The 27,463-nt window shown below is 35.7% G+C and overlaps 1 protein-coding gene across 1 annotated transcript in view; it reads left to right on the top strand.

The window, feature by feature from the left end:
- Positions 1-8,370: 8,370 nt before the first annotated feature.
- GABRA1 (gamma-aminobutyric acid type A receptor subunit alpha1) overlaps positions 8,371-27,463 on the top strand; it is a 65,617-nt gene continuing 46,524 nt past the window's right edge. The window contains exons 1-3 of the mRNA XM_030328019.1: positions 8,371-8,853; positions 11,174-11,262; positions 14,705-14,817. Coding sequence (XP_030183879.1) covers positions 11,189-11,262; positions 14,705-14,817 — 187 coding nt within the window. The 5' untranslated portion in view covers positions 8,371-8,853; positions 11,174-11,188. The remainder of the gene's footprint in view (positions 8,854-11,173; positions 11,263-14,704; positions 14,818-27,463) is intronic.

Here is a 27,463-nt window from a genome sequence, read left to right as displayed (position 1 = left end):
TCATCTTATTTGCAAAATAGTTGAGCAGAAGTTGGATAGAGGATTTTTCACCTCCTGTCGCGGGGTTATGGTTGAGTCTTGCTTCCGCCTTAAGCATTTTGTGTCTTATGTTCTACCACCTGCTGAGTCGAATTTCTCTGAAATAATGAATTCACTTTCCTTGTAGAAGCCAATGCTTTCTTGCTTCAGGCTATAACTCCATGATGAAAAAAAAAATCAAATGGTCAATCTGATATTTAATAAATTTTGGCTGAGTGAGTTGTTCCAACTGCAGAGCCTTAACTTAATTGGTTACCATATATAAAAACATAATTTCAATATTTGAAAAGCTAAGCAATCTTCTAGGGTATGTTGTATGTTATCGCAGATTGTTGCAGTGTAAAGATTGTGTAATAATAACCATAACTACCAGTTGTTGCACATATTTTAATGTATTACCTATTTTATAGGTATTATCTTATGAAAATTCCATGTAAAACAAAATTATTAATCCTCCATTACAAAAAAGGAAACAGAAATTCGGAGAAGTGGCTAAACAGTAAGTAATTGATGGAAAAAGAAAATGTCTGACTCCAAGTTCCACTTTCTTAAACATGTTATTCTGCTTCCCTCTAGTAAACATTTAAAAAATTTTTAATTCATATAATTACATTTCTTCACAAATCACAAATTTGCTATCAGAAATACTTTCATCAGTCTGTCATGACAGTTCTACAGCCAGCCTCTGAGGAAGGAAGTTACCTTCACTTACCTTGTTATCATGAATTTTTGGAAGCCACAAAATCAATGTTTTCAGGTTCAAATCTGGGCTCTAATTTACGAGCCATGTGTGTCTGGGAATGCCCCCTATTCTTTTGAATCTAGGTTTTCTGTCTGTAAACGGCATTGTTTTGAAAATGCAATTGCAAAGATTATGTGGAGGAAAAACACCCAGTACAGTGTCTGGTATACTTTAGCTACTAAATAGGAGATAATCTCTTTTATGGGGGGAGGGAGTGGCAATTTGGAGTCCATTCCCTAATCTCCTTAAGTGAAATTTAAGAATGGTCTTGTTTATGTTGAAATTCTAACATTGAAAGTGAATAGTGACAGTGAGCCCACTCCATTGCTTTCAGAATCACACTTCACATCTTTTAAAGGCAATTATGTGCTGTCATCTTTATAAGCAGATGAAGTATGGAACAAGTAAATATATCTTCAGTTGTCATCTTGATCCTTTATGTTAAGTTGGTATTGGACTATATGGTTTCTGATATTGTATCTCTTTGCCCATCCAGAGCAATGCTTTCTGAGCTAAATCTCCAGTTCTCATGGGGGACAATCTACATTCCTGAGATTTGCATGGGCTAATTGTTTCACAAATGAAATTACTCAAGAGTAATTATCACTCACATTTAAAACCCTTTTTTTCCTCCCTACCACTGCCCAAGATCATAGGTACATTTAAAATGGAAGTTGTGAAATTTCTTCCAAGAAAAACCATGGTGAATGCTATCGTAAGTGAAATTAGAAATGGGTTAGTTGACATTGTTTCATTGTAAATTATAGTAAAAAAAAAAAATTCAAATTGGTTCTATGTTCTACATTTAACGCAAGGCCAGTAGATAATTTGGGATATATTTGTGAACAATCATAATAAAAAATGCATCCATATCTACCAACTCATTTTTATTTCACTGCACAGAACACAATTATTGTAAACATCAAGAATTGGGAGTTACTGAACAGATGGGGCATTAGGGTCTTAATTCTTGATCTGTGTTCTAGTAAATCCTTCCATTTCATATCCTTTCCACAAATCCTGTGGCAATTCAGGGCATGATGAGTGATTTTTTTTAAGGCTGCTTTAATGTTTATGTCACTTTTTGAGTTTTATGATTTCAAACAAATATGTGAATGCAACTGCCCAACAGGATAATGAAACCATATTAAAATCCTCAAATATTCTAAATTGGGTGTATCCTTACCATGTCAGAAGATTTTGCATCAACTAAATGCAGTTTCTTGGTACCAACAAGCTTATTTATTTATTTATTTATTTTTATTATTTCTCACAAGTAATCTTTCTAAATTGATTCCCCAACTCAGATCTTTATTTTTCCTTTCTGCATGCTAAACCCTTAATAAATGATATTGATTAAATATCTATTCATTATGTTCACCTGAAAAAAGAAAAATAGGGAAAAATAAGCATTCCGATGGGTTAAAGGAGTTTACATGGAGATTATGTGTACATATACACACTTTAAGCTGATTATGTGTACATATACACACCCTGAATACCTTAATTTTACCATAAAAGTAGAGAATGCGTGTTTCCTCCATCAAGTCATCTATTTTAAAATATCTAATCTAGGGTGCCTGGGTGGTGCAGTCGGTTAAGCATCAGGCACTTGGTTTCAGCTCAGGTCATGATCTCACGATTTGTGAGTTTGAGCCCCAGGTCGAACTGTCAGTGCGGAGCCTGTTTGGGATTCTCTCTCTCCCTCTCTCTCTGCCCTTTCCCTGTGCGTGTGTTCCCACTCTCTCTCCTCTCAAAAATAAATAAAGAAAATAACAATAAAATATCTAATCTAGAATTGTGACAACACTTTAATAGACTGTGCTCATGTTCTTACCCCCCTCCTGAATTACATTGCAATCTTCATGTGGCTGATGGAATCTGCAGAGTCTTCAAAGTTTTGAAAGTTATTGATATTTATTTGATATTTGAAAATAAATGATTTCTTTTAACTATCAGCTTATTATCATTCCTCTGAACCCTGAATAAATCTGCATTTTCCCACTTGGGTTGATGGGTTTGACATCTGTGAAAAGATTTTGAAAGAAAATGGGGGGATGAATCTGGGTTACACATGAGTTGCTGATAAACTGAAAACTGCCGCAAAAGAAGATTGGATACTGTCCTGCTTATAAGACTCTTCAAAAGAGTCTGGTTTTTGTATCTATATTTTATTCCTAAAAGGTATTTGTTGGCTTTTTCTTAAATCTTATGGGACAGTGTTGTAAAATGTACCTTTGAAGGGGTCTATGGCTTAGTGTAAAAACTGTGATTGGCTCTATCTTGGAGCAGACTCTTCAAATCCTCCTGGTTTAGAGTATATGTAAAATATACAATGCCTAAGGCAGGTGTAGTGAGATGCATTCTTTTTCTCAGAACACCCTAGAAATAAGAATATGGGCCTAAGATTTAGCCTGGTGTGCAAGCTAGCTAGTCTATTAACTGGGAATTTTATGTTTCCATTAAGTCTAACGTGTAATGTAGGCAATATAATCATTATTGTGAGTTATGTGAATATGGTATACAGAATGTATAACAAGGGTTGAAAAGTAATGAATCTGTATTGGGGTGAAAGAGAAGGAAAGTGGCATTCATTGGATACCTACTAGGTGTTATGCAAGAGGATTATATGAGTCACTTTTGTTTTCCTATATAATGCCTCAATCAACTAGTGAGGTAACATTACCTCATTTTAAAACTTCAGGAAATGAGGTTCAGAAAATTTCAGCAATATACCAATGGTCACGTAGCTTTTAGATACCAGTGGCTTCAGATATCTATCCATGCGTGAGCAGTCACTGCCATGCTAACCTAAGTTCTACTTCTATAAAGATCACAGGAAGAATTACATAGTCTTTGTGACCTGTCAAACTGGTTGGGGCAAACAATCTTTAAATCCTTTTAGAGTGTTAAACAGTTGTGACTCAAATATGAGAAAATTTTTGTTTTGTTTTTATTATACGTACGTTGTCTCTCACTGTACGGAGATGTCAAACTAGCCTTCCAGCATGGGAGAAAGAATTTGTCTAAGTAACCCAGATGGTAAATGTATCTAGGTTAAGGTTCAAAAAGTGGTCTATTACTTAAATCACAGTTCTTCTTCCCACTGAGCTATTATTTCAATACCAATTATAAAAGAAGGTATAGTCCTCTAGGGGCTCCTGGGAGGATCAGTCAGTTAAGCACTGACTCTTGATTTCAGTTCAGGTCATGATCTCAAGTTTCGTGAGTTTGAGCCCTGCATCGGGCTCCACACCAACAGTGCAGAGCCTGCTTGGGATTTTATCTCTCCCCCTTACTCTGCCCCTCCCCTGCTTTCTCTCCCTCTCTAAAAAATAAGTAAACTTAAAAAAAAAAAAAAAAGTCATCGCTCTCTGAATGTGCTAGTATAGTTCATTAGCAAGATGGTCTGTATTATATATAGGGAAATTAGAAAAGGAGGACTAGCTTAGTGAGTGTAAAAATTCCATATAAATATCCGAGATTATATGCATGAATGCAGGTGTCATCATGTTTAACTGCAACCTGTACATTTACTGATACAGATTTATAACCATGCTTCATATATGTTACAACATACGTTCAGTGTACATGTCTAAACCATGCAAAGACATTTAAAAAGACCACTTTATTCTAGATTGCAGTTGAAACTTATTTGATATTTCATTATTTTCACTTGTCTCTTCTTCTCCCTCACCCCAAATTATTTTGTAAATGATAAAAAGCCACACTGAATTAATGAGAACACTCTTGCTATTTTTTTTTCCTCATTTGGTTCACATTTAGTTGGAGAAAGTAAAAACATTTCTGTTGAAAAGAATCAGTACCACTTCTTCAATTAGGTCAGGGCTTCCTGCCATTTAAAATTGACAGAAAAAGCAAAATGTACCAGACTGCTACACTGGAAATAGAGCTATCAGGCCTCCCCAGGATCTGTGGTCCTAGGTTTGACCTCAAATCCCTTCGTCCCAGAACCAGTGACTGTTTGAGGGTCCCTTAAGGGAATGGCCTTGTAAGACAGAAGGGAAATAGTAGGAACCTCTGAAACACTAAAGTAGGCTTGACACTGTGTTGTAGTTTGATGCACTAGACCAGCAAAAGGAAGAATCTTGTCGTGAATAAATATTATTTTTTAAAGATTAATTTTTGAGAGAGAGTGTGTGTGCACACATGCAGGAGAGGCAGAGAGAGAGGCAGATAGAGGATCTGAAGTGGGCTCCGGGCTGACAGCAAAGAGCTTGATGTGGGGCTTGAACTCACATACTGTGAGATCATGACTTGAGCCCAAGTGGGATGCTTAGCTGACTGGGCCACCCAGGCGAACTGTGAATACATGTTTTTAAAAAATGTTCAAAGGAAGGTTTTATGTAACTGATAAGAAGATGGTTAAACATAGAGTAAGATGAATACAACAGATTTTAACATGAGCTTACAACCAGAGTAACAAAGGACATAAAGTACTGTGGAAGTGTGGTTAAGAAACTAAGCTTTGGAGTCAGAAGATCTGAAATGCATGAACATTCTCTACCCACATGACCTTTGGCAAATCTCTCACTCTCTCTAACCTATCATTTATTGAATGATTTGTAAAACAGGTGTATTAAAACTATCTCTCACAGACATGTTTTGGGAATAAGTTGTTAGGTTTATGCAAATTTGTTAGCACATTACTTGGCACCAAGTAAACCCTTTAAGAATATTAAATATCATGGTTATTACTATTTCAAGAATTTACTTCAATCAGGTGCATACACACTTTGAAGGGATTTATTCCCCTGGGTAGAAGAAAAAAAACAAGAGTGTCAACAATTATTTAAAATGTTCAAGGGGCCCCTGGGGTGGCTCAGTTAGTTGAGTGTCCTACTCTTAATTGTGGCTCAGGACATGATTCTAGGGTCTTGGGATCAAGCCCCCACAGGGGTGCTTCATGCTGAGCATAAGCCTGCTTAAGATTCTCACTTGCCCTCTAACCCTCTCCCCTGCTCACACACTCTCCCTCTAGAATAAAAAAATAATAAATAAATAAAAGATCCAATATAACAGGACAATATAAAGTAAATTAATTCCTTACTATTAATTTCTTATATTCCTATATTTATTCCTTGGTTTTATGTTCATATGTTAATGATATCTTGATGGGAAATAATAAACACTGATAATCTAGAGTTGCAATTGCTGTTTTTGGAGTAGTCAAATTTTCAACACTTAAATGGCTACAATTTATTTATTAAATTCATTTATTAAAAACATATATGCCCAAAAGCAAATTATACAAATATCATCTAGTAAAAACTGCCCTGTGAGTGTTGTATTTAAAAAAAAATTAACATTTATTTATTATTGAGAGACAGAGAAACAGAGCATGGGCAGAGAGAGGGAAAGACACAGAATCTGAAGCAGGCTCCAGGCTCTGAGCTGTCAGCACAGAACCTGATGCGGGGCTCAAACTCACAAACTGCGAGATCATGACCCAAGCTGAAGTCAGACACTTAACTGACTGAGCCACCCAGGTGCCCCCACGTGAGTGTTGTATTTTAAATAGAAACTCATAGTATGGACATTTCCATTTCCATATGTGCACTGTATTTTTAAGATAAACCCAATAATTATTTATAAATATTTATTTGTTTTAAAATGTATGGAAATGCTGCACAATTGTCACATAATACTTTCAGTCTGAAGAAAGATATCATTGGCATTGTTCTCAATGTGATTATTGTGCAAATGATAATGTTTCAGTAACTGTGCTTGGGAAAAAAAACCATAAGCAGTAGAGTGATTGGTTGTGTGGCATTAGATATAGGATAGAAAGTCATTCCCATTTGCAAAACAGTGTAGAAGAGTAGAAGGAGCTGTGACAATTTTACCAGGAGGGAAAAAGAAAAAAAGATGAAAAGATTACATTTCTGGGACTATCAGTCTTTGCTGAATCAAAACATAACCATGGAATTGCATTATATATTGTCAGGTAAGAAAATAGTGTTTTCTAATTGTTAACCCAGGCTTTCAAAATCTTAGTAAACTGCTCAATCAATACATGATTAATGGATAAGCACACAAATAAATTTTAAAAAATTGAGTAATATCACATAGGGAAGCTATGATGAGCCTCAAAGGATACCTTTAAGAGTACATTGACCTTTGTTGTGTCTGAACAGAGGAGGCAACATAAAATGATCTTTAAATTTCCCTTCCTTAAAGATTTATTTCTAAAATCATTTCCCAGCAACATTTCCCGTTCAAAACTCAAGATAACAAAGCCGGTTGCGGAAGGTGGTCTTCAATTTTATATTCCTGATCATCTCAATCACCTGTCTTAAGTTGTAACTATGTAAGCTGATTGTATTGCAGCACAGGGTCAAGGAACGTTTATAGCATCATAAAGCCATGAGTGGTATAGACTGACCATTTAGGTTTTTTATTTCACTTGGCCAAGCTCCGCCCCTATCCAAAACGTCTCCCCTGCTAGAAGTCTTCTTGGACAAAATGATTAGGGAGCTCATCAAAGTTCGGACCTTACTCACCAGAAGCATTACATGGAGGCACCCCACCATTTCAGTGTGCTACCTACCTAGTCGTGTGCAAGTGCTGAAGGGACAGCTCCCAGAGTTTCAGATCGTTTCAGAAAGCACTCCCAGGAAGACAGTACCCATCTCCTCTCTGCTACAAACACCCATTCACAAAATCCGAAGAGAGAACTACAGTCGCCCCTAGTTCCTTGGAGATTTAGTTAGACTGATGTTGGAACACACCCTCCTTCCCTAAGTGTATAATTACTCGTGGGTGGAGAGCCACCAGGGAGGGTAATAGAAGAGGGCAGAGGGGAAAAAAATTAATTAATTAAAAAAAAAGTAGAAGACGGTTTTGTCCTGACTTCTGAAAATCTTGTTAATTTTCTCTCCTCCCCCTCTCCCATTTTCCCAATCCGGAGAATGATGGAGTTCGAGGCAAGGCAATGATTCCGGAAATGGAGATATGACTCTCAAACCTAGAAATGATCTGGGTGATTTATTTAAAGTTAAATACTCCTCGCCCCGGGAACCCAGCACAATTCTTATTTAAAGGAGCTTGTGTTTTCTCCTACATAACGTAAACAGGCAAACAGTTGCCTCCAGAGGTTGAAAACCCGGTTCCGGAGCGCGTTTCTTGCTGTCTTCTAAGCTACAGACGAAGGTGGGGTGGACAGCGCTCACAACCTGTGAAAGTGCAAAAAGCCTCGAGAAGCCCGGTGGCCAATTCCCTACTGGCCAGAACTCTTCCCCGCCATCCCTCATCATTCGTGACTCTGCAAGACACAGGGACTCAGACATGTGTGTGGGAGTGCGTGCGAGGGAGGCAGGCGAGAGGACAGCGGCTCTCCACATGTGCAACCCTGCAGCTAGCTCCCTGCACTCATTCATGTGCATGCAGTGGTTGAATCTTTGATCAAAGCTGGACTAGTTATACTTATCAGCTGTCTTTTTTTTTTTTTTGATGGGCACACCTTAAAACAGTGTTCATGAATTGGAAGTGTGAAAAGGTACTGAGTGGAGTCCCTACGCCTCTCACCCTTGCTACCCTTTCCTCCCTCATCTCTACTCCCCACAAAAAAAGGGAAAGCTTGCAGCAGATTGTGGAAGGATTTGAGTCTGCAGCCAGAGAGAAGGGGATTAGGGCCAGAGCGATGCAAGTTAAATTGTGCTGCATATAAAAAATGGGCGGATTGGTCTCCAGATCCAGAGGCTGGTACCACCTTCCTTTCTAAAATAAAATCTCTCTGGCATGAAGTCACCGCCTATTTCACATCCGGTTTGCCCTGGGACGTATTACTACTGTCTTGGTAAAGAGAAATCTTTTGTTGTATAGCTGCAGATCGGATACCGGGAAGCAAATTTGGGTGTGAAATCTTCAGCAAAGGAGCACGCAGAGTCCATGATGGCTCAGACCGAGTGAGTGAGAGGCAGAGCGAGGACGCCCCTCCGCTCCCGGCGCGCCGGGACTCGCGGACTCGCGCTGGCTCCAGGTTCTCCGCGATTTTCTCTCGCACACTTTTCCCGGGTCTTGAGCGATCCTGTGCCCAGAGGGGGCCCGAGGTAAGTGCGGCTTCGGACCGCTACACGCACAGCCTTGAACGTGGCTTTTCCTAGCTGGAGAGACGGGAATGCTAGAGAAAAAAAAAAAGAGAAAGAGGGAACAGGACAAGAGCCTGATCCCATAGCAGGTAGAAACAACGAATGTTTTTCTTTCAGGGTGAAAACCGCAGCGATATAGAAGCATTATCCCCCCCCCCGTACCTCTTCTTGTCTTTCCTTCTTTTCTTAGGCAGATATGAATTTATTCCGCGGGGTGGGTGGTGACATGTTGTTTTGATTTTTTTTTTTTTTTCAAGAGGGAGCTGGGATGAGGTGGGGAGGGGCTTTGGGGGGCATCGTTTAAAGTTAAGATGCTGGGACAGAAAACCTGTGTTAATGTTCCATCCTTGGGAAGGCACTTTCTCATTCTGGCTGCAAAAATGCCTCTTTTCTCCTTTCTAGTGGACGCTGCTAAAATGCCCTCTGGTGTAGGGGTCTCTCTGGTTCTGAACATAAAAAACTCAACTTATCATTTGATATGGGTGGTGCGGGATATAGGTGTTTGGAGGGTGTGTGTTTGGCAGGGGGGAGGTTGAAGGTGGAAAAGGGTAAGGAGGCAGCTTAGCATTTCTTTTAAACTATTATGTTTGTATTTGCAAGAAACTTTCTTACTCAACAACTCAAGTGCCATGATAGGTTTGTTTTTCTCTTTAAAATGCCAGAGGAGGACAAAAAGCTATGGTACCATGCCTTGGGATTTGTTTTGTTTCATTTACCCCTTTGGGAATCACCTTTTTTTAAATTTTTTTTATTTTACAAAGGCTAACAATTATTAATGGATAAGAGAAATTGTTTTTCCTTCATAACAAATGTTGAAGATTAATGCAAGAATGAATTATAACTGTGCAATTTAGATGCAATATTTTAACATAATGATATTTATCCAATAATTCTTGTCATCTGTGCCAAAATCAGTGACTAAATTAAGTAGAAACTATGAAGCTCACAGCTCTTATCTCTAGATCTAGACCATTTCACTCTAAACACATTAATTATGTTTCATTGCTTACATGCCTGTTTGTAATGGTTTTTACTGATATAAATGATCCCCAAGAGTGTGGAAAGCATTTGTGTAGATGTACTTAAAGGCATACCACATTAAACTATACAGTGCTTAATAAAAAACATGCTTTAAAAGACATGCAATCCATGAATCACTCACGGTACTAAGGAGTATAGATTCAGGGAAGGACTAATAAATACCTCTAACATTTCTCATGTTATAGCTGCCATTAATTGTAGCAAATTAAATAAAGTGTTGCCACATCTGCTCTTACCCAGGTAGTGCACTGATTTTTAAAAATCATCTCCACAAATAGGTCCTAGTTTTTCAAAATTCTCTAAGCTTTCCATACTCCTCCTTTCCTCCAGCATCCCACTATCAAGTCTAAAATTCGACAATCAGATGGTGATTGATTGCACTTTACCTAAGAGGGAAAAAAAGATTCCCTTATTCATGCAAAGCAAAGCACTCTAGCTCCCATCTGTCTGAGATGAAACATTTTCTAGCAGCAACCTGGCAGAATTCAAGAGGGCTTAAAAGATATGTGTGGGCATGTTTGTATGCATTTATGTGAGTGTGGTTTGTGTGTATGAGAGAGATTAGCACATGGCTTGACTGTAAAGTGTGTCCTTTAGCCTCACAGAAGCATTAGTGAGCATATTTAACAAGGCAATCATAGGCAGAGAATATAAGCACGACTTCAGCATTCAACAGTGTGTTTCTTATGTTGTTGTTTTTTTTAAGATAAATACAGTTGCTTCCGAAACCAAGGTAAATCCAGAATTCAAAGATGAAGTCAGTCATTGAAGCATATTAACCAACCCCATTTCAGTTCCTAAGCATGTTCTCCCCATTATAGACACCAGCTTACAAATTTCAATGCACAGTTCAGGCGTGGAAACTCAAATCAGAAAGGTCAATATTCTCAAATGATAAACAACAAGAAGAGAGTAATTCAAACTATATTAGAAATATAAAACCTGGAGGAAAAAAAAACTCACAGTTTTCATGTTGAGCAGTATTGTCACCTGAAAGGATTTCAACTTGTATTCTTTTACAGGAGAAATTAAGGCACTGATATATTTCTGAATGGAGAAATGGAAGGGAAAGTGGAGAATGGATGGTCCAGGTTTCCATTGCTTCCAATGAGGTGTCATATCCCAGTGAGGTCATTTCCTGACTTCAAAGCATTCATCTGAACTGCCTCAGTCAGCCCTAGTGGTTATAACCTGATGTTTCTTGCAAGAGACATTGATCTCTACTTGTTCTACTTTTCAGCTGCACAAGCCCGCGATGAAGAAAAGTCCGGGTCTCTCTGACTATCTTTGGGCCTGGACCCTCCTTCTGAGCACATTGACTGGAAGAAGGTGGGGGCACTTTATTTTAAATCTGCATGAGAATTTCTGTAACTTTTTGTTTATTCTTTCAGGGGGAAGAAAATTGTCCTTGGATGAATTCATGACTAAGGGAATCCAAAAAAACTTAACTGCAATAAAATTCCAACTAAGAATAAAGAAGAGCAGTATGAAAAAATAATCATCTTATTTGCGTGATAGTTAGAATACACTTAACACGCTTTTGTTAAAGGAATGTATTCATTCAACATTTAAATCTTAAATTGAACTTTTTACTGTTCAGTTGTAACTGAACAAAATAAGTTGTTTCCTAATTCATAGAAAAAGTTACTCCAATTAATGTCTGTGTACTATGTGAGTTGATTTTCCAACAAGAAAATTTCTAGCCAGTTGTAAAGATCATAGAGTAACTTGTGACTATATGAAAGTGGGAAGTTTAAAATATTTGTAATTTGAAAGTCATACGTCTCTATAAATGCATGTGCATATTGTTTTGAAACCATTATTTGTGTAATCGATTGAGGTAGAATATGCCAAACAACTATTTGAGAACATTAAGTAAAATTGAACTTTCCCATTTAAGCGTAACTGCTATGGAGACGAGTTATGATAAAAATTTAATAATGTGCTTAACCATATTCAAAATATTTACTAGTGATCAAATCAAGCATATAAACACATTATAGAAGCAATGATATAAATGACCAAAGAACCAAGAAGAACTAGAGATTTTTCTTTATCTGCTTTTATATTTCTTGCATAGTCTACTCCTATGGCCCATAAGAACGTTTTAGACGTATTATAAACACCTAAGGTTCTTCAAAATGTAATGGAAAGTGAACTCTCATGAATTAAGGCAGAGAGAAGCACTAGCTGGAAAGATATGAATTTAGGAGGATTTTTTGAGTTGGGAAGTTGTCTGTTTTTATTTTCTGCTATTGTGTATGGTAAATAATGACTTACCAGATAATGAGGAGATTCACTATAACCAGATACTCTTAATCTGAGGAGTTAAATGTTATTCATTGCTTTTGAAAAATTATAAGAAGTGTTACTATTGTAATGACCTGTAGATGGAGTTAGTGCACAGCGTTTTATTATATAGTGGTTCATATGGAATCAAAATCAGGTACTGTAACTGACATTTCTTTTTGAATTATATTTTCAGTTTAGGAAACCTTACATTGGCATAAGTGTTTAAGAGCAATACATAATCTTGTTCTTTATCCTGGGGTTATTTTCTGACAATTACAACTGGACATGGTAAATTAGAAGTAGAGATAAAAGAATAACCTGATTAGAAAAATCCCATGAAATAAAGATTACTATTCCAGTTGGGATAGCAGAACTAGTTTTCTGGGAGGGAAGGAAAGTCTCTTTTGGCTTTTGTATGACAATGAATACAATTGCTGGAAATGGCATTTGTAAGATAAAACCAGAAATAAAAACATTTCCTGAATTTGATATAAGCTTAAACACAAAGAAAATGCAGGAAAATGTAATAGACAACCGCATATTCTAGGAATCCTATCAACAATCTAATTGTGCTCTGTCACGTCACCCCATCTCATCTTTCCCCCTTCTTATTTCATGCTTTCTTCCTTAGACCCCTTGATCAGGCCTTCCTCACAACTTAAAGTGTACTAGCATTTCTTTTCCACCTTTATCAAGATGACCTTCCAATATCCTTGAAAGATGCATACATGGCAGTTCGTTTTGTGACGAGTTTTTATAAATAATTGCATTCAGACAACTATTTTTGCTTTATTGGTGTTATCTACTAATGAGACACCCTGGAAGACACAGAGCTCAGTAAAAATTTGATTTAAAAAACTAGTAAGATGTTTAATTTTGCCAAAGGAGAGTAAACTCTCAATCTATATGGTATAATGTTGAATTTAGGAGAATGAAAAATTGTTTCATAGAGGTATATTTCATATATTTAATATCATGAAGAGCTTTTAGTTTTAATAGCTTTATTAAATTCAAATTTTATCAGAAAAATGTCCATTGAATTTTGCCAATATAAAATTAATTACCTTTTAAAAAATAGTCTTTGTTTTTGAAATGTTACTTTGATTATATTTCTTGTTCCGGTCAAATAAGTGTATCCTGGTTTCAATTACTAATTTTTTACATTGAGCAGTAATATAAACACACAAGAGTGAAGCTGAAAGCATATTAAGTTGAAAGCATGAAAGTGATATTTTTGTGGTGTTTCTTAGTTTACATTCTGAACTCGTTTTTCTTGTACTCAAGGTCAGAGCTATTATTGAAATATATCAGTGAGTGTGATCCACCCTAAGATAGAAAACTCTTCTCTCAAAGGCTTTTGGAGGTGTCATCCTAATCATTACATAGAATATGATTCAATGAGCAAAAATGATAATGTGATTAATATAAGAAATACACAATATTTGAACTGTGGTCACTATGTGGTTGAAACTCAAAGATTAATGGTAAGGGGTAGGAACTATACTTGCAAATGAAAAGATTTAAATAGAAACAATTACTCCAGGATAGAAGAATAGAATTAGAGTTTTAGACTAAAAGTTGAAGAAAACTGAGTTCGAGTTTAAGCTCTGCTCACAAATAGCTGTGTTTTCTTAAACAAAATCTAATCCCACACTACAGTTTACTAAACCATAAATTAAGAATATTGGAACATATCTTTTGCAAGGTATCTTTTACTTTTAAGACAGAAATGATACAAATTCAATTAGAGTTTTAAATAGACACGTCACAAAAATTGGTTCATAAACCTTAGGGGAATGGAAATTACACACTGACTTGAAACTATAATTATCCTAAGAAAGAAGTTTTAACTATTTGTCTCATCTAAATACCCTGAGAGAACATCAGGACAAATTTATATATATATATGTATATATATATATATATATATATATATGTATGTATATATATATATATATATATATATACATATATATATAAAGTGGATTGAAGGAAGGTTATGTTGGTAGGTGAAATCTTAGACTAATGCTGCATGTTAATTAAATGAAAACAAAACTATTAATTTGATAGCTCATAGATACATTTTTTTTTAATTTTGGAAGAGGTTTGCCAGATTTTTTTTCTCTCCCTAGCATGCATTAACATTCTTGCTTGCCCAGAGAAAACATGCATTATAGCATTGTATATGTGCTGAAATTTATACATGTAAAGAGACAAAACACATTTAGTGTTATTTTGCTTACATAGAAGAAATAATAGAATAAAGAACTTACCATCTGTGAGAACAAATATGAGAAAATGGTAAAAATTAAAATCTTACTTTTTTTTTTTTTTTTTTTTTACTTTACCAAAGGGAATTTTCAAATTAAGATTCAATAGAAAAGAAGGTAGGAATATCCAGGGAAGGGTTTATTCGGAAAAAGGTTTTAATAGAAATGTATAATTTAGATTAATACCTGCATTTATGCTTTTTTTTCAGCTATGGACAACCCTCATTACAAGATGAACTTAAAGACAATACTACAGTCTTCACCAGGATTTTGGACCGACTCCTCGATGGTTATGACAATCGTCTGCGACCAGGATTGGGAGGTGGGTCACATTATTGTGTTTTTATTTTAGAGAACAGTATTAAATATTTACTAATGAAGCCTTGCTTTCCTTCTAAATGAGAGAGTAATAAGAATGGCAGTATGTAGTTTAATGGACTAATCCTATTTTTAATAGATGGCTCAGTGTTAACTCAATTTACTAAGGTAGTTCTGTGCACATATCTATATGTAGTAAAAGGCAGATACAAACTTCTCATAATTACATTAAAAATGTTACATTTGCTTGTCAATCATAATGTTTTCTGTGCAATGACTTGATTATCCCGGGGAAACATGAAGATAATTTTCTCCCTTCCAGCCCAGAGGCTACATCTACTTCATTTGGCGTTGCTATGTTTGCATTGAATTCAAGTAGATTATCTCTGAGCCTAATGCTCTAAACTTTTATTTTGGAATATTACGTATTGATCCACTATTTTGCATTAGATTAGCACCAACTCTAGGATAAAAGGTGAATGTGATAGATGGTAATTTTTTTAACCATGCATTTGAACTTAAATCTCAATTTTCTGTAGTAAAAATATATTTTTCTTTCTTTACCAATTAATTGGTTACACTAATGAGTTTCTACTTAGGAAGAAAATAGCACTTAATAATACAATATTTATAAAAATAAGAGTAAATAGTGCTAGCTATTACACACTTATTTGAATAACCTTTGAATAAGATAATTAACCAATCTTATTTAAACAAAGACTAATGAAACAAAACAAAATATTGATCTAAGAGTAAAACAAGGGAAGCAAGGAAATAAATTATTGTTTAATGTCACATAGGAAACGAAGGTGAGGATCTATGATTTCCAGCTATAGCTAATGCTACACTTTCTCTGAAGCATTTGTTAGCAACTATTTAACAGGAATATTTAAATTACAATTAAGTGGCAATATTAAGAAAGTCAGCTCTTCTTTACTTAGGTAGCAAACATATACAAATAATAAGCTTAAGAATCCAAATTTTGATTTTAAAACTGAATGGTAGACTGCACTTAGAGTCTATTTTTTTTTAATATTTTGAATAGTGTAATCACATAGATGGGGATCATGGATCTGTTTTGAGGCTGCCAAATGCCCTTAGTGTCTCAGAGGTTTAAGAGGAACTGCTGTATCAAAGACACAACACAAATATATCTCAGAGGTCTTACCAGGTGTTTTTTCTTGTCAATTTTAAAAGTTCATTCTTGCACATGCTGTACAAATTCCTTCAGGTGTGAATTCCACCTAGTTTTCCTTTTCTACATTCTTAGAAAAAAAATCTTAAGGAACAAATGTATTGTTAAGAAAATGGAGTGCATAACCGTGTATGTGATGTATTGCAGTAATGTTTGTGTATATCTAAACATCTCAATTGGCTGCAGGAAAATTGTCCTTAAATCATAAAATTTGAAATAAATTACAAAGACTGCAGGTAGGGGATGAATGTACAAAAAGAAAAACAGGATAATGATATAACTTTTAGAAAGAAAGACTTTCTAAAGTACTAATGGGCATGCATCTGATTCGTTTACTTCCTGCTCCATGACACCAGTCCTTACTAAATCAGCAGAATTTTATAATGCATCTAGAAAACGTTGTTTTCATTCTGGCTTAGGAAATCCCATGTAATACTTCAACATATGAATATGAGTATCCTCTGTCAGCTTGGTGTGCATAATTTTCAGTTTGTGAAAGGATTTTTAAATATATACACACACACCTTTAATGATCAGCTGTGTGGTTGTATAATACACACACACACACACACACACACACACACACACACATACACACACACACACATCTTTAATGATCAGCTGTGTGGTTGTATTGTTGTTTGGAGTGTAAGTAATAGACCCTGACTGCTCATTGACATTTAATTATATATCTTAACTATTATAGACATGTGTATGTTAACTCTTTAATCAAATATAGTGTAAGCAGGAAGCATTTATCTACTTCTTATGTGCACACCTGGGTCTTGGAGAGACACAGAACTCGAAGACATATAAGGTAGACTAAGAATAAGTTGAAAAGCTAATTTTCAAGAACTGAGATAATGGTAGATTTGTTAACAGAAACAACTACATTGATTCACGCTGCAACATTACTACTTTGTTAGAATTTACTTTTAATACTGATTTAATGCCTCCTAATAACAAAAATAGACATGTATTTAAAGAACAGAAATAGTAGTTAGCCAAATGTAGTCGAGGTATATTCTTTTTAATTGAAATTGATAAAATGTGCTATGATAATAGAGAATTCAAGGACTCAAGAAAATTTAAAAGAATGGATGTGCTTTAATATTTACTAAAGATGACTTTTCTCATATTTATGATTCCTGGAAACAGTGATTTTAAGGATATGATAGACCAAACAATTTGAAAAGTAGCTCAAATTTTTGCTTCTGTTTCTATTTTATGTATCCTGTAATGTACTGTAATTAAATCTGATAAACTTGAGAGTTATGAGGAAACTTTAATACTGACTCACTTAATTTTTGTTAATTTTCTTGGAGTGCAGTTTTTAGCCATAAGGGATATACTGGTATGTGTTTATTACATGTATCTCCTGAGTCATCAATATTTTTAAGTACATTTTGAAAATGTCTCTCTGTCTTTAGAAAACTACACCTTAAGATATTAAACATAGTTTTTAGATATTTTTGAAGACACAAACAGCTACAGAATTAGAAAAACATTACCCCCATGATTTCTGGATGCTATAAGCTGAAATTATTGAATGCATTTTCTCTGTAGTTATTTTAATTTCATTTCTTTACCATAGATTTGTGCTAAGTATGACATAAATTCCAGGAGATCTCCATTGCAAAAGTGTACTTTTGTTGTTGTTATTGTCACATGATCCATTTGCTTCTTTATCTACCCATTTTCACTGATGAAAAGTCCATGTAGACGAAATACTTGAAAGATTATCATTAGCTTCTAAGAGAGTAAAAGTTTCCTCTTAATAGCTTTGTGATCACAATTGAGATAATCTCTAGCAACAGAAATGGGCCCACTCTCTTCTCTATTAGGACAAAAGTCTGGTTTTATAAGAAGAGTAACATATGCAGAAGGCAGGGATATTTTATTCTGAGTATCTTCCAAAGGTATAGAAATGTAATAAACTGAGACTCGAGACAAATGTAAGAAACTCTTGTATGTGCAAATTCATCATGACCTGTTTCTCAGAAAAACACACTGCCATCCGAAGGTATAGCAATACTCTTTGGAGACACACACAGTGGATCTAATAACTAAGCAACAAAATATGTCGCTTGGTTCATCTAGATGATAGAAACCAGTTTGCAGATATTGTTACACTATTTAAAAAGTCTACCTTTTCAGAGCCCGGAGAGCAATCCTGGGAAAATGATAGGATCACATAAAGAAATATACCCTGGAAGGGATATTCATTCTTTCTTTCTTTTTCTTTCTTTCTTTCTTTCTTTCTTTCTTTCTTTCTTTCTTTCTTTCTTTCTGTAATAGAAGAAATAAAAAGGAATACAATGATACAATGTGTGGAATTCTAATGATAGGATGTACTTTAGTCAGGAACAAAAGAGAACAATAAGTTGGCCATGTTTATATTTTATTTTTTAAACAAATTTTTAACGTTTATTTATTTTTTGAGAGACAGAGAGAGACACAGCATGAGCAAGGGAGGGGCAGAGACAGAGGGAGACACAGAATCTGAAGCAGGCTCCAGGCTTCGAGCTGTCAGCACACAGCCTGACATGGAGCTCCAACCTAGGAACTGTGAGATCATGACCTCAGCCAGAAGTCTGATGCTCATCCTACTGAGCCACCCAGGCACCCTTGGCCATGTTCATATTTTAAATACAAAGTTAATGAAGAAACCTTTAAATAGACTCAATTTGAAATAATCAGTAGCCAGAAAATATAAAACAAAACTGTCAGAAATTGTGGGATTCATTCTTATTTAAAAATCTCTTTTTTTGAGGGCAAGGTATAGAGGGCTGTTTCTTCTTTGAACTAGGGACTAAAGCATGTTTTGGAAAGGCTCTTGCCCAAAGCCTGGTCATTACAGAATACAATCGTTGGGGGAGGGGAGAAGGTAAAAGCCAGAAAGAATGGCAAGATGAGAAACAAAAGGTTAGATAAGAAAGGTGAGCAAATTGGGCATTGAAAATAAGGAGAGGAGGGGAGCCTGGGTGGCTCAGTCAGTTAAGCATCCCACACTTGACTTCAGCTCAGGTCATGATCTCATGGTTGTGGGATGGAGCCCCACATAGGAGCTGAGTGTGGAGCCTACTTAAGATTTTCTTTCTTTCTCTCTCTCTCCTCTGCCCCTCCCTGCCTCTCATAAATAAATAAATAAATAAATAAATAAATAAATAAATAAGTAAATAAGTAAATAAGTAAATAAGATGAAAATAAGAAGAGGGAAGTGAGAGGGATAGAGAAGGTAAAGGAGAAGAACACAGAGAAGATGGTAAAAGAGAGGAATCTGTGTTATGAAGATTGGTAGGCTCACATGTTCCTTGATTAATCAAGATTCCTCTTCTCTCTTTATTTTTTTTTTTCAACATTTATTTTGGGACAGAGAGAGACAGAGCATGAACGGGGGAGGGGCAGAGAGAAAGGGAGACACAGAATCGGAAACAGGCTCCAGGCTCTGAGCCATCAGCCCAGAGCCCGACGCGGGGCTCGAACTCACGGACCGCGAGATCGTGACCTGGCTGAAGTCGGACGCTTAACCGACTGCGCCACCCAGGCGCCCCTCCTCTTCTCTCTTTAAATCAGGACCAAACCAAACACATTCTGAGTTCACCTTCTGAAGGTTTCTCCTTATTGACTATGATTAAAATATATTAATGAAACCTGAATTTCTCCAGCTTCCTAAAGCGTTAAATGATGCAGCCCCTGAATTGCAACCGTCTGAGTTAAAATTTGGCCACTCTATCACATTGGTTCCCCCTGCACTCTTGGTGGGGGACAAAAACAACCCATAAACATAGTTCCCAAACTCAATTCTGAAGGGAGGTTTCAGTGTTTAAGGATAGGTAATGCCTTTCCAGTGACATCCTTTCCTTTTGCACAGCCTTCTATATAGGCTACATTTTATCAATAATAGGACAAAATCCCAGGGTGAACAGGGCTGATGTTTGCAGTTTATTGTCTGGAACATAACACCAGGCTGAGGGGCTGCCCTTCTTCCTGTTCACAGGCTTCTTAAGCATCTTGCTTACAAAAGACCTTTTCTTCTATAAACAATTTTATTTCACTCCTTGGAAAACTGATTAAGGTAAAACCGTTTCTTAAAGTTTATTTATTTATTTTGAGAGAAAGAAAGCATGAGCACAAGCAGAGGAAGGTCAGAGTGAGAGGGGGAGAGAGAGAATCTCAAGCATGCTCTGTGCCGTCAGTGCAGAGCCAAAGCTTGGGGCTCCATCCCAAGAACCGTGAGATCATGACCTGAACTAAATAAACTCCAGAGCAGGCCCGCTCAACTGCTCAACCGACTGAGCCACCCAGGTGCCCCAGGGTAAAACCATTTTTAATGGAACTCAAAAAGGATAGTGCCAAAGGAATGATATCTTTCTTGGTTGAAGCACATTTTGAAAGGATTACAGAACATTTTTGACTCTCTCCCTCCCTGTAACAGTAGTTTCTAGAAATAATATAATTTCTTAATTTTGCCTTAGGTTTAACCTCAATGAATAACATCTAGGGTGATGGATGCCTCTCAAAGACTTCATCATTAAGCCAAAAAGATGAAGATGGTAAAGGAAAGAGAGTGAATGCATACTCATCACGTGACAAACCTAGGTGGATGGGAGAAGTAGATAGCTAGATGAGTAGATAATGTACTTTACTTATCCCTTCTACACCCTTAAGGGATATTTAGTTAAGATTTTCTCCTTTTTCCGTAAGTCTTATAGATTTGGGGTTTTTATTTATTTACTTCTTTCATATTTTACTTGAATATATCATTTAGATGAATATTTGGAACTGGAATATAATTGGGGTTTTTCTCTCAAGGTAATCTTTTTTAAAAGCACTAACATAATATTTAACAAACAATCTTATGCTTCAAAGCAAACTTTCTCCTTAACTTCCTAATTTTCCCAATTTTGGATTTGTTATGCTATATAAGACCTTTTAGACTTCTTTTAGCCCAATTATTGCAAGAGATCTCAGCTTTAAGATGCAAACGTCTCCGACTAAGGAAGGTGACTGACTTGGATATGTGCACAGCTGGCAAAATGGTGTTAACTCCTTGGAGAATTAGTTTAGGTTCTTTGGTTACGGTTCTTTCTACATCAAAATAAGTAAAGGTGGAAAACTAAGTGCTCTGGAAAAAAAGCAAATCGACTTTTGTGAAATTTTGTGTAACTTTGTAAAGTTTAGGTGATTAGGGGGTAGAGAAAGCAGTATGGTTTACCTCTTTGTCAAAATTCAACTTTGTATTATTTGTATTATTATTTGTATCCTGTGTGATGATGATATCAGAAGCAACCATTTTATTCATGTTCAACAGAAGCTAACACATACATTTTATATTTATATTAAACAGCCAGAATTGCAAAAATTAAGAGGCTGAGATATTAAGAGGACAATGTGGTGGCTTTTGACAGAATAGAAAGATTCTAAGTTACTGACAATATCCAAAACAATTTAAAAGGTTAGATTCATCCAGTACTTTTTGTTGGTGGTAGTGGTGTTATATTTACGTTGCCAGATAATGGTGTTTAGTACTGTCTTTTGAAATTGGACTCTGGGATCCTTCTCTCTGAATTTGCTGTAGTTTTATCGGGTGCTTTTAATGTGAGGTATGAAACCGATGCTCAGACTTTGGCATAATGTAATCCATTTCCCCAGAAATACTGTATCCAGACATTCCATAGTTCAGTTGAATTTTTGAGAAAAAGCAGTTACCAAAAACCCAAGAGGAATTGTTAAAATGAACAGAGAACACCTTTTAACCTTTCCTGGCTGAGATCTCCAGTCAGTTCCTGAAGCCAGCTTGTCTAATGAATCCAACCTAGATACCCAAAGGAATGTTGTAGCATGTTTAGAAACTTTCTACTCTCATCTTTTCCTGTTGTATATAAATCATCTTCTGATCAGTGCCAAGAAGTTCCTGAGATAAAATGTAGCTACTGAGATTATGCTCAAGTTATAAAGATCAAGTTATTAGTGAACAGCTGCAGTTTATTTTTTGTGCAGTTACTTTTAAAATTTTTATAGTTTTTATTTCTCATCTTGATTCTACAACCAATGTAGAATATTTTTAAAAATGTTTTCTGTAGATGATTGTGCTTTTTTTCAGGTAGAATCTGAACTCGTTCTTTGAAAAATAATGTTGTAGTGTTTCTGAGATGAGAAACTCTGTCATTTTGGAAAATTTAAGAGAAAACAAAATCCTAAGTGGATGTCATATTCCTCCAAGAGTGCTATAGTTTAGTCTCATGTAACTAAAATGCTATCATGCGAACAGGAAGTATGATGCCTCAAAGCTATTACAGGTTATACAGTCTTGTTCAAGACTTAATATAGACCAAAAGAAACCCATTTCTCCAGCACAACCATCATATTCTTCTCTAAAAGTTACCCTCTCCCAGTAAAAACTGCCTATAATATAAGGAAGAAAGGAGGGAAATTCTCAATGGAAATGAGATTAATCCCTGCCACAATAAAATTTATTTATTTATTTATTTTTGTCCTGGAAGATGCCTGTATCATTTGAGTACTTTGAATCTGAAAGCACGAAAGGATTAGGGATTGATTAGATATCTTGAAATGTGAGTTCCTACCCCATATCCAGATATAGTGGCTGTAGGCAGCCACAATTAAGTAGCTCTACATATCAGCTAGGGAAAGTTGCCAACTATTCTAAAGAATTTAGGGAATGAAAATGAAGGATAGGGAACAAAAATGTTGCCCCAGGCATATTGGCAAGGAGTTGAAACATTGTCCATTCCAAGAGTACACACTGATGGTTATGTAGAGAGCCCAGGATATTTTCAATTTCCAAACAGGACTATTTCCAAGTGGGGTTTTAAGATATACTTTATTATGATGACTAATGTTAGTCCATTTAGTCTCCATATAGTGACTGCCTCTCTGAATTAATAGACAAAAAGTAACTTAAAGGAGGCAATAAACCTCCCTCATAAGTTATAAGTCCACAGAACAGGGCCTAGTGAATATTACTCTGAGTTCTTCAGCAGACAGCATTCCAGGAAAAATATGGCCAGTACCATATTAAATAAATTATTGGGATAGGCATTCCTAATAAACCACCACCTGTAATTCTTCACTGTTGATTCCCTCTTCCATTTTCTTTATTACACTCTTATAATGCATTATTCACACAGCATCAGCTTTCTTCTTAAACTGCAAGTAACATCATTTCACCTCATTACCCAAAGGCTTCTTATTGCATTAGAATAAAGGTCAACTGCTTGGTAAAATGCACAAATCTCTTTAGGTGTGGCCCCACTTGCATCCAGAGTGTCATCTTTTACTATGACCATCAGCATCACCAGACTCCAGATATATTATTGGATTTTCTGTTTCTTAAACATCACACATTTATTCTCACCTTAGATCTTGTTCTTTCTGAAATCTCCTCCTTTAATTGTCTTTCCCTTTCTGCTCATCCTTGAATATTTCTCATTATTGACGTCTCAGTTCAAAGTTATCTCTTCAAAAGTCATTCTTTCAGAGCATGTATAATGATCTGAAATTAATTAGTATGATTTGTGTATGTATTTGTATATAACTACGATCTACCAATCTACATTTCTAATCTATCATCTATTTATCCCATCTATGTTTCTAATCTATCTAAAATGTTTTCCCCAAGACTAAAAGATAAACTACAGAATAGGAACACTTACACTTTTTTTTCATAATATTACTATAACTTGGAACAGTGCCTGCCTGACATTTAGAAAATGCTCAATAAACATTTGCTGGTTAAATTAATGTACCCAACAAACGCATCTCAAAGTGTTTTTGGCATCAAATATTATTCCACCCTTACTCCAGTGTGATGTAGTCAACTGCACAGGTATTATTTCTTCACTGAAAAGGCAAGAAAACAGGCTCAGAGAGATTAAAGTATTGTACCTGCAATCACACAGCTTGTTCTCCAGGAGAATCAGAGTAAAAATCTGAGTGTTTTGACTTTTAATCCAATGTGCTTACTTCTTACTATACCACACTGCTTTTCTCATTTCTGCCTCAAGCACTAATCATCTTTTTGAATTATCACTTAAAAACATCTGTTATTTCAATACTTATCAGCAGGATATCAACATTGTAAGAAATCCCTGGTAAAAACAAATTTCTGCTGTCTAGCAGCTATAGAGTATATAATATAGTGTGTGTGTGTGTGTGTATGTGTATGTATATATATATTTCTGTGTGTGTGTATATATATATATATATATAAAGCATATAAATGTATATAAATCATATATATAAAGCACATAAAATACTTATATATATGTATGTAAAGTGTATCTTTGAAGGTTATGCTTCTTTAAAGACTGATTTTGATTGGTTTACTTATCATTATAAATTTTATTTATATTGATATACTATTTTAAGATATCCCCAGGGCACCTGGGTGGCTCAGTTGATGAAGCATCTGACTCTTTTTTTTTTATTTTTACTTTTTTTTTAATGTTTATTTATTTTTGAGAGAGAGAGACAGAATGTGAGCAGGGGTTGGGGGGAGGGGTAAAGAGATGGGGAGACACAGAACTTGAAATGGGCTCTAGGCTCCATGCTGTCAGCACAGAGCCCAACGCGGGGCTTGATCTCAGGAACTATAAGATCATGACCTGAGCCAAAGTTGGACACTTAACCGACTGAGCCACCCTGGTGCCCCAACACCTGACTCTTGATTTCAGCTCTTGATTTCATGATTTCACATTCATGGTATTGAGCCCCGTGTCATGATTTCTCATTCATGAGATCGAGCCCCATGTCAGGCTCTGCACTGACAGGGCTGAGCCTGCTTGGGATTCTCTCTCTCCCCCTCTCTCTGCCCCTCTCCGGCTCACAAGCACATGTTCTCTCTTTCTCTATCTTTCAAAATAAATAAATAAACATTTAAAAAAAGGTATCCCCAACCACTGTATTCATCATCATCATCATCATCTCATTTTACATGCTTCCACATTTATCCCTTTGACACTTGAACATACATATAAATTTACACAAATTTTAAAGACTGTTGATCTTTTTTTTTTACAGTGGACAGAGATAGATTATTGTGAAGAATATACTTTAAAAAATTTATTTGCTAATTAATCTGCTCTTTGAACATTTCCTCCAGCTGAGTTATTTTAATTGATTTCCATTTTCAGACAATTTCCTAGTTACATAAGGGGTCCATTCATGTTTAACTTTGGCTAGCTGTAAAATCATTCCAGATGAACTTTATTAGAAGTTCCTGACTCATGTTGTGTGCTCTTAAGTAGAATATTGGAAACATAAAAATATCTTCACTTTTCCTCATGAGATCCATAGAAAGGCCTTGAGTATTTTCTAGATGTTTCTAATAATACTTTAAGAGTCAGTGCAATGTCTATCTATCTATCTATCTATAAAACATATATATTTATATATATATATATATATATATATATATATATATATATATATAAAACAGGCAAGTTAACCATGTCACTTTTTACGGTTTGGCTAAAGTGCATTCATAACAGTCCTCTATCTTGAACCCTTGCACTCTGAATTATAAATCTTCTGTCTTAAAGAACAATGCCTTCACTTATCACTAAGGAAATTGCTGGTGAGCTGGAGTGAAAGACATACTTTTGGTCAAAGGAACCTATTTCTTGTCACTGAAATTGTACTCAACTGAACGAGAATGTGGTTTGAGGGTAATCATTAGGTATGTATTTGAAAAGGAAAAACGAAGGAAAGGAATACATAAGATGTTAGCAGTGGATTTATGTGAATGGTAGTATTCTAGGGAGTTTAATTTTTTTTATGTTTTTTTTTTAAATTTCCAAACATACTATGAAGATTTAAAAAATTAAATAAACAACATGATGCATTCTATTGGCTTCATGTTTACCCAAAAGCTTTTGTAACATTTTAGAGCAGCATTCCTAGATAAGTTTGGGAAATACGGGGCTAAACAAGGTTGATCGCATTTATTTAAAACATGACATCTTAGAGACATTGGCACGCTAATATTCATGATGAATCTTCCAGAGGCATGCATAATAAACAGTGGAAACTGGACAATCACAAACAGCCAATGAGAAATCAAAGAAAACTGTTTGGGTATGCGGTAAGGAAAATATTTTAGAGGGGAAAATACAGAAGGTATTGTTTCCTTTCTCTAGTTAATCTTATCCCAAGGTCCAGATGTTTTCCTGGATTTCACTGCATTGTGCTTGGTGCCATCACCCACCTCTTCCATTCAGTAGTTGAGTGGTCCCTGCAGGCCCCTCCCCCACCCCCAGGCAACTTTAGTTTGGGGACTTGGAAATTTTGCTACCTTAAGCTTAGGGTTTGTGATTATGTTTGGAGGAGAAACAGGATGAACAGACAGCAAAAATCAGAAACTCTTTAAAGATATCTGTATGGTTAGAGTGCAGGGTGAGGTCATTTGAGGGATGCATGAGGTAAGGGCTCTTGGTCAGGGTACATACCTGCGAATATTACAGTGGTGACTTTTGGGAAATATCAGAGGGAGGTAGCTAGTGGAAAATAAGATGAAGCACTTGAAGATGATGAACTGGTATGGTAAGTATACTTAGGGGTAGGGATAGATAAAAGATTAAAGAAATATACTTTCAAAGTGTGATTATAGCCATTTGTGTGAACTGCTTTGCATTTATGCCTAACCTCTATATGGCACACTAACAATTATGTGTGGCAATAAATGTATGTAAACTTAACCATGTTTTACATTCTATTTTATTGTTACAGTAATCTTTATAAATAGGCTGTTTGGTCTTTATAATTTGTTAGTTGTATAGCATCGTCATTTACTAACAATCTAAAACTGCAAGGGGAAATGGCCCATATATTTAGAAAGTGGGTATCTCACTTCTTTGCAGTGCTTTATCATGCTAGATTAAACAGATTGGTTGCTCCTAAAACATCTGCTAAGTCAATTTTTGTAAAGCTACTAGCTACCTTGGGGAGTTACCTTGAAGTGCAGAAATTATGCCCTGCCTGCACCCAAGAATAGATAATGGTGATAAAGGAGTTCAAAAAACTACCCCACACTGCCAAGCAGTTGCAAGTGTGCAGACAGGGATTCATATATATTTCCTAAATGAACATGCATTTAATAGTGGATCCCTGCCACAAAAATAAAAATGAAAGAATGGGTATCATTTTAATTCTGCAGATGTCTCTCAGATCTATAAGGTATTCACTGTAAGTCTTACAGTTTATAATCTGCAGAGAATCAAAACTCAGCCTTAGAAACAAAATTAGGTTGAGCCATACAGTTAGAAAAATAAATAAAATAACAGGATGATCCAACTATTTCAAGACTTATGTAGAAAGAAAATACAGACATTAATTTTTCTCTTATCACACAATTTGGAGTGCTTTTAATTGCAAGAAATTAATCTGTAAATAATAAAGAAAATTATTTCCTATAAGGAGCATACCTGGTATT

Source organism: Lynx canadensis, chromosome A1 (genome assembly GCF_007474595.2).
Source record: "Lynx canadensis isolate LIC74 chromosome A1, mLynCan4.pri.v2, whole genome shotgun sequence".
In the NCBI taxonomy this organism is placed as follows: Eukaryota; Metazoa; Chordata; class Mammalia; order Carnivora; family Felidae; genus Lynx; species Lynx canadensis.
This window is presented reverse-complemented; position numbering and strand designations above follow the sequence as displayed.